This window comes from Diuraphis noxia, unplaced genomic scaffold, assembly GCF_037042655.1.
Source record: "Diuraphis noxia isolate RWA-SAM2 unplaced genomic scaffold, SU_Dnox_SAM2 contig0003, whole genome shotgun sequence".
Lineage (NCBI taxonomy): Eukaryota > Metazoa > Arthropoda > Insecta > Hemiptera > Aphididae > Diuraphis > Diuraphis noxia.
In genome coordinates this window covers 60,385,328-60,398,841 of record NW_028301713.1, presented here as the reverse complement: position 1 = coordinate 60,398,841, position 13,514 = coordinate 60,385,328, and the positions used below count along the sequence as shown (strand labels likewise).

Below are 13,514 nucleotides of genomic sequence, written 5' to 3'. Positions count from 1 at the left end.
TATTTTCTTTTGCTTTTATTTCAAATAATTATACAAAAAATTTCAAATAGCAACATATCTACCTATATTTTGTTTTAATTAAAAATGAATACTTAAAATTATTGATATATCTATATATTAAAGAGTATTCATGTATCAGACTGATTAGAATTATAAAACTATTAAAATTATGTTCTTTCATAATTGTAAATTAAGCTTGATAACATATTTCAATAAATAGTAAAATATTAAAAATAAACTTTGATATAAACTTCAATTTGGAAAGTGTTTTGAAATTTGTAAAACTTAAACACTGGTTACTGGTAACTGATGAGGTTACAAGATCCGAAGAGCAGAGAGATCTGTACTTTGTAGGACCTAGAGTTTTGCACCCAGACTTGGTAAACGTCCAAATAGGTACCACAAAAAACACACTATGATTCATGACTGATACATGTGTTGACAATACGAGTATATGTAACGCATGTTTGGAGGGATAGAGGGAATTAGATACCAAATAACAGATAGGTTGGAAGGAAACTCAAGCAAATGCCATCTGAACCACTTTATCAGGGATATATTATTATGTAATAAATAAATGTGAAAAGTGAACAAAAAAACAATAGGTAACTTCCTCATGATACATATTATTGATAGATAATTTTAATATTTTAAAAAAAAGTATGAGTTACACTTGAATGTTAATAAATATATTATTGCCTACAAACTTATAAATATAAAATTTTACAGTAAACCATTATATTATTAGTAGGTACATTATAACAAATTTAAATATAAATTACTTCAACAGTTTAACAATGACTAGAATTGTAATAAATCTTGATAGGAAACCTAGTTAAATATAAATTGTAAGTATTGTTTAACATTTGTTATTTACCAAAAGTTAAATAAATAAAATAATAATACATACCTATATATTACCTGCTCAATAACTAAATTATATATTAGTTTTTACTTTTTAGCAATACTTACTCAAAAATTCAATCTTAAAGGAGCACACAACACAAAAAAAAAAAAAATATTTAAATTATTTTTAAATGTTAAATTATTGTAGATATGGCCATATGAAATGATTTAGTGAAAATCTGATGCAAAAAAATTATTACTTTAAGAGATATTATAAAATGTAAAATAGCCGCGTGACGTCATTGGACTCTACTCTTCGTAATCGCCTATCTTATACGTGTAAAAGTTCCTCACTTCTCACAACGATTTACCCACCTAAACATTTTATTTTTGAAAGTTAATTTACGTATAAATGTGTGGTTTTGTGTGTTTAAGACGACGCAAGAATCAGAATTTCTATATGACGTTTAGTTTTTTAAATATTTAAAATCTTAAAAGTGATATTTTTGTTAAACGGCGCTCCATGGCGATTTAAATATGAAATAAATTCCAAAATTTCTCTTTTAAGATTTTAAATATTTAAAAAACTAAACGTCATATAAAAATTCTGATTCTTGCTTCCTCTTACACACACAAAACCACACATTTATATGTAAATTAAATTTCATAAATAAAATGTTTAAGTGGGTAAATCATTGTGAGAAGCGAGGAACTTTTACACGTATAAGATAGGCGATTACGAAGAGTTAGGCCCAATGACGTCATGCGTCTTTTTTCAATTACTCATAACTTATTGAATAATGTGAGTAGAAACGTAAAACTTATAACATTATCCTTATAATTGAACATTCTTTCAAATAAAAAAAACTTAATTTTTGTGTTGTGTGCTCCTTTAAGTATAAAATAAATTGTCAATTGAATTTTTAAAATATTTTAACCACTTTAACACAATAAGTAAGATAATATGATCCTAACTAGCATTACAACAATGTGTTTTTAATTTTTAATAAGTTTAAATCAGTAAAAGTTTGTACATTTTTAATTATTTCTTAGCTAAAATGAATACAATATTGAAAGAAAATATTATTATTGGTTTTAAAAAAGAAACACAATAATGAGCTTAATGTATAAGTTAAAAGTTTTATGAGTTAATGTTAATTTATTAAAAAAACAAATATATTATTTATTATCTGTTTTAAAATATTTAGGCATGAAATACTCTTTAGAATTTAGAATATTGAAGTTAACATTTTTATAAATTAATACAGTACATATCTAAAGGCCCTGGGAAGTTGTTGTTACTTTTTAAGAACACTTACTTCAGTGGTATGTAAATAAAATCAATTTATCTATTATCTATGAGTCATAGACTATGACTATCACATTTTAGTTATATAATGTGTTTCATTATCATCACTAGTGGTTGCTCTGGGTCTAGACTCTAGAGAAGTGGAAATATGTTTGATGTTGGCAATTTAAATATACAAATAGTATGAACTATGAGTATCGGCGTAATATAAATGCTCATTTTGTAATTAAAAAAAAAGTAATACAAAAGCTGACTGAGATGGATATCTTTAAATTTAAAGGTAATTATTATGAATCATTTAATTTTAAAAGTTTTGGTAATAGCTTGGTTTACCTAAAAATAATCAAAACTAATATTATCTCACATTTTTTTAACATAACTTTGTTGTGTTCCAAATCTTAAAAATGCATATCATTCACAATCATCGTTAACTATTAAGTCATGTTCTTCGCTCATTCTCAAAAATATGAAATTCATTGTAACATTTTTTGAAAAAAATAACTGTTTTCTTTAGTATCATAAATTAATTGAATAATTTTAAAATCAATAAATAACTAAATCAATAATATCATTGAGCAACCACTGTAATAAATATTGACAACGCATTATTGTGAATCTTGTAGTTTCCTAAGGTTTAAAAATTATAAATAAAATTGTTTCAAATATGATCATTATGAAATACTTTCTTAGAACTATACATATTTTTAAATAACTAATGGAAGAAAAACTAAAGCAATTTTTTTTATAAAAATTAGTAACTTCAACTAAAGTCTTAACTTAAACTATTTGCTATTAAAAAATATAATTATTTATAATTCTGTTAGTAAATATTTGTTCCTTAAGGGAAGAATTGATCAATATTTATAAATGTGGGGATAAAAATATTGTTTTTTTCTTTTATGTATGGTTTAAAGGACCTGTAAATATTATTATCTGTATTTTTTTTATTATTGGAAAATGAATGATATAGTATAAATTATCAAATTTTGAAAATCTATACCTAAATGTTTCTTAAGTAATTAGAAACTTTTGCATTTTTTTAAATTAGAATAATCACTACTCTCTAGCATATTCATTTTAGATAGTGAGATCTTTATTTGGTAACCACACATTAGGTCCTGAATGTTCATCAATAACATTTTTTACTTTTTCAAAAATGTCTTCAAACGAATCACCTTTTACAATAGCTGTAAATTTTATTGAAGAAAACATATTCAATGAAAGAACAAATGTGAAATGTTATTTAATTCTGTTTACCTGTTAAATATTCATTATAATCTTGTTCAACTTTCATTTCTTGATCATAGATTTTCTTTGCACGGTCTTCAGTCATTTTATCACTTATTTTCCTGAATATTAAAAAAAAAACACACTTACAATTATTTATATTTTTGAAATCGACAAATTAATTAATATTTAAATTCTTATTACTTACATTATAAAGTCCAGAGAAGATGCTTTAATAAAGATGGTAATAGGATACAAGCCAGCTGCTTGTAAACGTTTAATAGCATTGGAGCTTACATCAAGAATGCAGTGTTTGTTCTATATACATTTAAAGGAAACAATTAGAATACTTCACAACACTATATAATACAGGAAAAAAAATGATACATATGGAATATAGTATTTATTATACTTGTTCAGCAACTTCTTGGACTGAAGCTAAGGATGTTCCGTATAAATTATCATTAAACTGACCGGCTTCAATAAATAAATGTTCTTTAATATCACGCTCCATTTGTTCGCGTGATTTAATAAAGTGATAATGAACACCGTCAACTTCTCCTTGCCGAATTTCTCTTGACGTGTCTATGTAATGTACAAAATATTTTATGATTTTTGTAATAAATAGCTAATAATGTATAAATAATTACGAGGTACACATGATCCAAACTCTTCAGGATATTCTGATATTAGATGATCGTTTATTTTGTCTTTGTAAATTCCAACTACAATGACAGGGCGACTATAGTTTAAGGTTTTCTTAATAACAGATTCATATGGTAAAATTGGTTCTTCTAAAATATAAATATACAACATTGAATTACATTTTTGAATTAATATTTCTATTATTAATTTAATGATATTGAATTATTATAATTTAATGTATGCTAAAAAAATTATATTGCATACAATATTAAAATTAAATAGTAGCACAAAATATTTCAGCCATATTATTTGAGATTGATATGAGAATATTATAGAAAGATAAAAGATAATAAAATACAATTTTCCAATCCTTCTATTTTTTTTCTTTGATGGTGGCACTTTATTATCACTAATATTAATTAACCCTATTTTTTTAAAGTAACTACATGATTGCACATTTTTTTTATCACGATAGTTGACTTGCACACGGCAGTTTAAAGTTTTAATATCAATAAGTTTATAAATCATATTTTATTCATTTTAGAGATATATTATATATATATATATAATATAGCAACAAATTTGAATCAAATATGTAAACAAATATAAAAAATAATACAAATTATCTGATAAATTACCCACATTTTATAGATTAAAGGCTCTGTTAAACAGAATGCGTTATACCGCGCATTAAAGCAGTAAATGGCTCGTTGGCGTGGTGCTTTCACGCGCGTGAATAACACCGCGTAAAATCACGCGACGTGAAGATAACGCTTTCTGTTTGACAGAGCCTTACAATGTATCAAGAGCAAGCATTGTAGATAATGCATGTATGGGTCATACATGTGTGCCACTATAGTTTGTTTTTTAATAAATAATCTACATATTTTTATCATAAATTCTAGACTTAAATTTATTGGTTATTAAAAACAGTTTTTAAATGTCTTTCCCTCCCAAAAAGAAGTAAAAATAAAAATAAGTGGCATTAAATCTAGTAAACACATCACTATCAGCCAAGTTATTGATCCATTTTTCCAATTCATGAATTTCCAGACATATTTTAAGGAATCATCTTAAAATAAAAGCATAGTGTTTAGGAGCACTGTTGTAGAAAATATGCTTTTGCATATTTTTTGAAAATTAAGTTTAAATGCTGTATTTTTTTTGTATATATTCATTATTTAATATGTGGCTACTGAATGAAAAGGTGTCTGGAAGAGGATAGAGAAGCTTCTCATAGTATAACCCATGAATCATGATCACAAGACTAAAAAATTTTTAGTCTTTAGCAACTCTATTTCTATCACTGAATTGGGCCACAGGTTTTAAACTGCTAATAGTAGTCACAAGTCAGTCATTTTAGAAATAGTTTAACCATCAAAATTGATTGAAAAAAATATTGGTCTTTGAATTTAGTAATGATATGCAATTTCACAAAAAAAAGTTTTATTGCACACGTGTGTACCAAAATTATTAAAATTTTAAAATTGAACTATACCTTCCTCATAAATTTAAATTTCAGTCAATATAAATCCATTTAAAATATTTTGTGTTACTATTTAAATTAATAATTGTATAACACTGTATACAATACCTAGAAAAGAATACAATTCAAGAAAAAGATTATCAATAAAATAAAATATTCTAAAGAAAAGAGAATAAACGTTATACGTCATAAATTTTGATGAATAAAATAGTTTAATTTTAAATTATAAAAAAATATAATAGGTATAAATTATATTATAATTATAAAATATTAAATATATAAACAGATTTTTAATAACCTAAAAATATTTTTTGAGATATTTCTAAGGTATTTTAATTAATAACAGCATAAGGCAATATTCAAATTGAGGTTATTATAGAAATTTTATAATACAATTTAGAGCCGCATTTGAAGTGTTGAATTTTAGATTTATTACACGTATAATTTTATTGTACACAAATATAAAATTTAAACCAAATAAAATTCTACATAATATTATAATACAAAAGAGGAAAAATTAATATTAATAAATTCAAAGTTTCTAAAATGGATTAATTGTTGTGATTATTGTGTAGGTAAAATGTTGAACCACATGCTAACTGCTGTTATCATGCAAATAGGTTGGAACTATTAGTCTTAAAAAGCATAAGATAATAAATAATATATTAAGTTTTAACATTTCATGCTATTAAATGAAAAATAAAAATAAATGGTTATGAAAGGAAAGAAAGGATATATATACCTAGTGAAATATCTCTTACCAACAAGTAGTTCAATTATGCTTATGCTGCTTAAATTAATACCTTCAGATGTTGGATCTTCATGAGTGTAACAAAGCATATAATCTGTAAACCCAATGTTTACTGTACATTATGTATAAAAGGAAGAGAGAAGAATAATTCAACCAGACTCAATGGGGAATTATCTTAAACCATTTTTAAATAAGATTCTGGAAGGAAAAATAATACTTACGATCTTGATCTGTTCCAGTACACTCCAAACGATCTGCTTTACTGCGCATAAATGGAAACATACGACTTAAAGCAAAATTTTTCTTTTTTTTTTCCAAAGTGGAAGTCTTCAATAAATAAAATAAATTTGTAGTAGCTTTTAAATAATATTAAACCACAGTAAAAAATATTTACTTTATCAATAAGAACTGGAACATGTCCTTGAAATTTAACTGTACGATCTCTTGACTTTTGTTTACGTTCCCAACGCTTTTTTGAAGGTACTATACCAATACGATCCTCTTCACCAGCTGGAACTAACTTTTTAGCTTGCCACCATTCATCGTCATTAGCATTAAGTATGTGTAGAATGCTACCATATGTAAATGATATGCCACGGCTTGGAAGACCATCATCTCGGTTTGGATCGTAATCAAACAGAGCTCTAAATATTTTATAGAAGGTTAAATGGTTGTGGTTGTAAATGTTCATTACAGATAACTAATTAATTATTACTTGTTATTATTAATATATACAGAAAACATGGATTTAAAATTAATTAAAATCAATGTGTTTTATACATGTATATTAAAAATAATATTAAATATAACAATTATTAATATTGCATTTTTAATAAATTACAATTATATAATATACCTTGTATTAATTAACTTAATTTTTGATTGATAGTGAACTATAAGAATACACATGGGATGTTTAACAAGTTGAACACTAATAATGACATATAATAGTGAATCCTACTATTTTAATCTTAACTATATTTTGAGACTAAATACCTGACAAATAACTGTAATTTTTGAGAAGGTCTTGGTAATGTGCTTGAAGACACAACAGCTTTTTTCATTATTTGTTCTTTAATATCTGCTAATTTAATTTGGAGCCTTTGGTATTCTTCTGGCCGTTGTTGAGCTATAATAGTAACAATTGGTCCATCACCCTAGAGAGAAATTCAAAATTCAAAAATAATATTACATAAACCAATTATTCAAATTGCATATAATAAAAAAAATAAAATTACTTTTAAAGCTATAGCAGCATCATCATGAGTGGCATTTAGCATGTCAATTGCATTAACACTTAAAATACGATCACCGGGCTCTAAAATGCCATTTTGATCGGCTGGACTACCAGGTGCCACATAAGAAATAAATATACCTTCTTTATCTTCCCCACCAATTATGTTGAATCCTAATCCTTCATCAGACCTTCGAATAGTAGCCACTTTTTCAATCCTGAATAATTCCACATTTTTAATGTTATAATAAAATATTAAAATAATATATAATGTACATACATTAATGATTCGCTGCTTGATTTAGATGAAATGCTGGATTTAATTGGTGTTTTTGGTTTTATATAGCGCATACTAAGAGATTCTTTCACTAAAAGTTATAGTAATAAAAGTATAAATACATAGGTGTATTTTCATAAAATTAGAAAAATAAATTTACAAACCAATGACAAGTATTACTTTATCGCCAGTTTCTTTAAGTGCAGCAACTGCTTCTTCATGAGTAACATTTTCTAAGTTTACATCACCATTCTATAAATAAGAACAACAAATAGTCAATTCATGACTTTTATTTATGTTAACAAATAGTGTTTAATTAATTCTTACCAGTGTGTTTTTAACAGCTATCAATTTATCACCTACTTCCATGCGACTATCTTTATGAGCTGCACCCCCTTCTAAAATTTTTGTAACATATACTCCACTATCTCCAGGTAGATGAACATTACCAACGCCTCCAGCAATTGTGAAACCCAAACCTCCGTCCTCTTTTTCTAATTCAATTTCAGTTACTGTATATGATTTTTCTGGTTCAACAAATGCATCCTTCTTGCGCCGTTTTACATGCTAGTGTTTTGTAAAGATTAAAAATTAGTATTTAATACACAATAAATATTTATAAACAAAACATACTAATGTAACAACATCTCCAGCATTTTTTAGAGCAGTAACAGCAAAACTATGTGGAACATGTTCCAACGATTGATCATTCACTTTTAAAATAATATCATTAGCACGAAGACCAGTAGCACCTATATCTGGACTAACTCGAGTGACAAGAACTAATGACTCTGAATCCACACCGCCAGCAATACTGAAGCCTAGGCCTCCAGAGCCCCGTTCAACTGTAATTTTATCATACTCCCAATATTCATTTTCATCATCCTAAATAATTATTAAAAAATAATTATAAATAGATACATTAAAGTCATTAAAAACATCTTAACTATTGTATAATAGATATTATAATGACAATTTTAATAACAATAATAAAAATATTCTCTATTCTGAACAAATAAATTCCAGTGTACATAAAATGAACTAATATTTACAGTAAATAATTGAAACAGAAAAATGGTGTGACCAATCTATACTTAATATTATAAAGCTGAAGAGCTATAAAAGTTTGAACGCACCAATCTCAGGAAATACTGGTTTGAATTTAAAAATTAATAATTATTTTCTTGTTGGATTGTCCATTAATCGAGAAAGGCTATAGGCTATATAACATTTTTTTAAGTCCACAGGTTAAGCAGGAACATTTGAATTTGAAGAATTTAAAAGAAATTTATGAATTTGCTATTTAAAAATCAGTAGAATTATTGATGCATATTAAAAATTCTATGACACAGTGGCACTTCAATAGGATTAATGAACTAAGTGTCCAGAGTTCAAACCAGTTTCAATGGCCCAAACTTTTTGCACTGCTTTCACATTTTTTTATCTTTGTACTTATTACTTTTATAGTTATTTTAATTGGTCAAGAATTGGTCGCGTCTCTTGGGAGGTTTTAATGTATAATACATTATAATAGTTAACAGGGTCAGCTTTAAATAATAATATAATAATATTTGATCTGTTCATAATCTACCTATCTATATAAAAATGGATTTGTATCTGTTTGTTTGTCGTTTATGGATTCTGAATAGGCTGGACCGATTGAATGAAATTTGGTACATAGATATATTAGACCTATGGACAGAAGATAAGCTAAGTTGAAAAGTGATAGGCCCAACTCCGGGAGTTGCTCAAACTAACATTTTGAGAGTTACGATGGAAATTTATCATTATGCATAAATCATTTTGCTCTTTTACTCCTATAATAATTAGGAAATGTAGGTTGTCCTGAGTTTAAATACAATAGTGTTCCTATTTAAATAAACTAAATTAATTTTCTATTTGTCTATATTTAAAAACATAACATTATCATCACATTAATCTTAAAAAAAGTTAAATCTTCCTGAAGAAGTAGACTGTTATAACAAGATAGAATTGGTTTAAACAATTTTAAGTCATCCAATGCCCGTCTAAAGCATTTACACTGCTAATAAGCAAACTTAAGTTTTGTCACCCTTTATATACAAACTATATACTAAGTCAAATATTTTTAAATGCCACCCTAGGTGTGAGTCTATATTATCTTTCCTTTGACCTGACTCATTCAGTAGTAATAAAAATTTGTAGAATTTCAGATGACTAAAAAAAATATTGATAAAAAGCAGAAATTATACAGGGGATAAGTGATCATACTGAGGTTCACATATTACATATATTGTCTGATATGGGAAGATTGTGACAAAAAAGATATAGAAGATTTCTTTCTATATGAAGAATGGCATATATTAGCACAAAATTGAGATGAATGGAAGCGTTTATGTATGGATCTGTGATCTAAAAGATCAGAAACAAAAAATTATATATATATATATATTGTCTGATAGAAGTCTCCCATCCAAAATTTTGATTTATAACAGTTAAAAATCAGTGAAACCACGAAAGAATTTCACAAAACCCATATGATCCAACTGATCTAAGTTTTAATAATAATAAATTATGATTTACTCTTCCAAAAGTTGTATTCATTGTTATCATTTATCTATAATATAATTTTAAATTTCTCAAATATTAAATTTTTGACAATTAATCCTTTTACAATAATATTTATACAATCTTATAAAATTTACATTTCCAGCATCAAAACCACACAAAATAAATATTAAGTGAAATGCCCGGTGAAATGTATTCAGTAACGTCCACTATTATAGTAACCAAACATGTGTTATAAAATGTACTTTCTGTGATCTTAATTAATTAACAATTATTGAATTATAATAGAATTAAGGATTACTTACAGTTTCAAGATTAGATTCTTGTTCAGTAGCATCACCACACGACTGATAACCAGTATGTCCACTCAACCCATTAATCTTTACAATTAAAATATATATTATATAAGTATAAACACAAAATAAATATTTTTCTTTTAAACATACTTGACAACTGATATCCACAAGTTCTTTCTTTTTGTAATCTCTATGGCATTCTGTTTCTAAAGGTTGAAAACTAAGATCACTCTGTCAAGACATATATTTAATAATTAGAATTATTAATAACATATATTTTAAGCTAGATATATAAGTATAATAGTTTTTATTTAAATTAAACATCATATAATGTTTCAAAAATTATAGGTTAAAAATTACAACCATGACCCTAGTTATTATAAGGAATATATTTTAATACAATTTATTAAAATTTGTTTTAGGTTTAAGTTGTATAGTTTGTAATACTTTCATATTATACTAAATAGCAACTTAATCATTGACTGTGACTTTGAGAATGTTAAAAAATCATAATAAATTAAAAAATATAAGAAGAAAATTAGTTTGTGTATATTTCTAAAAGTAAAAAGAGTAGGGCCATTTTCATGAAATATGTCATGCTCTTAGCATATCCACGCGCGAATCCAGAATAGATTTATGGGAGAAGGGGGCATCATGGATAAAATTTTAGCCAATCGGCAAGGCAAAGTGTTTTGTTAGCCTGCCGAAAACAGACATTCTAGAATTTGCTATCAACCCTTGCTCCCCCCCCCCTTGGATCAGCACCTGAGCATATCCAAACTACCGAAATAATTTATTTAATTCAAAAATATCTTTAAAAATAAAAAAATTCTATAAGAATATAGTTAAACATAAATTGAATAATTAAAATAAAATTATAAATATTTTCTGTTTTTTATATTACACATACAAACAATTAATCTTCAGTAGGTATCTATAGTTGAGAAGATAAAGTCTATTTTTACGGGTTTTATTTACAGAAATTTACATTTGTCAAATATGTATCTAAATAAATTTGATTTGTTAATATGTATGTTATATATAAGGTACCGTTTGAGCCAATACAAAAAAAAAAACTACTGATGTTCTATAGTTAATAACATTTTCTATAGACACAGATATTATAAAAAAAGTACATTCCAATATTGTCCCTTGTTTATATTGTATTTATTTAAATAAATATGAATGTACTTCTAAGAATAGGATTGAAGATTTGTTTTTTTAATATAATCAAAAATTGTAAGTTGTAATTACCAAACCAACTTTAGCATCAAATTGATCCATAATATATTTCTGTGCAATTGATATATCTTCATCAGTTACAGAATGACTTTCATCTTGAAGTGCCAATTCATAAAATTCTTGTATATCTAGAACAATAAAAAAATAATATGAGTCAAGAATCAAGATAGAGTATATTATTGTTGCACAAAGTGCCATTTTACATTATCCCGCTTAACACATAAGAGGGAGTGGATAATATTACAGATTTCAGTTTATATATTTGTTACAATTTACAACCACATCTAAAGTGTAATATAAAATTTGTAAATAATTAATAATAATAGATATCTCATTAAAATATTTTGAATTATATTAAGTTGGCTCACACAGTCACACCAAAAATTGATAACAGCTCTTAAATATATTATATACATATTTGACCAATAGGCAATAGAGTTTTCTTTTAAGTTCCAGAGTATAATTACTTAATATATTCTTACTAAGCAATTGAACATGAGTAAAAACATGATAGTTCTTAATTTTTGTAAACAAATAGTTAAATAACCTATATCATTGACTTTATAAAATCTATGGTTAAATTTGATTAAATAGTATAAAAAATAATTGAAGTAGTTAATGTGTGAAAAATTACATAAAAATGAATTACCGACGAGAGCCTGAAACAATCTGGACTTAAAGACGCCAATTACTAGCTGCATGACGACTTGAAGATCATTGTTGGGTACAGTGGAGAGTTTTGCATGGTAGTCTTCCAGGAGGGCTAAGGCCCTGAGGGTTTCTAAGATAAAAAAAAAAGTGAATTAAAACATAAAATAAAACAGGATCTAATAATAAAAAAATCGAAAAACGAGGGTTTTATAGAAAAACAATTATATTATTGTTATTTGTTATACTCCACAACATCAATAATTTGTTTAAAATTTTTTACAAACAGCAATGACATGGTTGATATATTTACCGTCTTGTTTACAGACTGGCATTTTTGGAGTATTAAGCCCTTTGTATGTAGATATATTATTGTTAATTCGTAATGTGAATAGGTTTTAATTGAATCCGTTGAATAATAGGAATCTACAAGGCGGTATTGGTGGTGGCCAACAACCTAAAAAGAGTGAAGGACGCACACACACGCACGCACAGACCAAAGGGAATGGACGACGGCGACGCACTAACGTCGGGCGCGAGAGTGTGAGACGGCGCGGAAAAATCAATCGCGTCAGCTGAGCAACGTTTGTGGGTCACGGTGGCGAGGGTAACGTTATTGCAGTTGTAGCTACTTGATTTAATAACTGTTTTTTTCCCCTACGATCTCGGGCTCTCTTATGTCCATGCCCAATGGTTCTGGCCAATTAGGTAGGAATAGACTAACACTAACGCAATGATGATGATAAATTATATTGAAATATAAAATGTGTGAAAATATTTAAATATAATAAAATTATACGATAGCGATTCGAGTTCCCGAGGAGACCATTTTATAATTTACAATTAATATCCTAAATCTTACTTGTTTGCGGAAAACTGTCCGGGGTCAGGGGTGTGGTAGATGCTAGACGCTAGTTCCTTAAAATAGACGGTGCTTAAAAATAAACTATTGATACACGTTGCCCCTACCACATGTCATCATGTCATCACCACTGCCCGTGAAACC

The 13,514-nt window shown here is 26.6% G+C and overlaps 1 protein-coding gene across 2 annotated transcripts; it reads right to left on the bottom strand.

Annotated features, from left to right (window-relative positions):
* Positions 1-610: 610 nt before the first annotated feature.
* On the bottom strand, positions 611-13,049 carry LOC107164151 (disks large 1 tumor suppressor protein-like). Of its 2 annotated transcripts, XM_015511868.2 has the most exons (19): positions 12,822-13,048; positions 12,510-12,641; positions 11,873-11,988; positions 10,769-10,849; positions 10,628-10,702; positions 8,409-8,660; positions 8,103-8,342; positions 7,940-8,027; positions 7,779-7,866; positions 7,503-7,716; positions 7,261-7,421; positions 6,659-6,908; positions 6,486-6,591; positions 6,275-6,358; positions 4,033-4,176; positions 3,795-3,967; positions 3,591-3,700; positions 3,413-3,504; positions 611-3,342 (listed from the first exon to the last, which is right to left on the bottom strand). In XM_015511868.2, exons 1-19 carry the CDS (start codon positions 12,841-12,843, stop codon positions 3,233-3,235), a joined length of 2,538 nt encoding a protein of 845 aa, XP_015367354.2. In that variant the 5' UTR covers positions 12,844-13,048; the 3' UTR covers positions 611-3,232. The 2 variants fall into 2 exon arrangements, with proteins under 2 accessions (XP_015367354.2, XP_015367355.2); XM_015511869.2 differs by lacking the exon at positions 6,275-6,358 and having other exon boundaries at positions 12,822-13,049.
* Between the last annotated feature and the right edge of the window lie 465 nt (positions 13,050-13,514).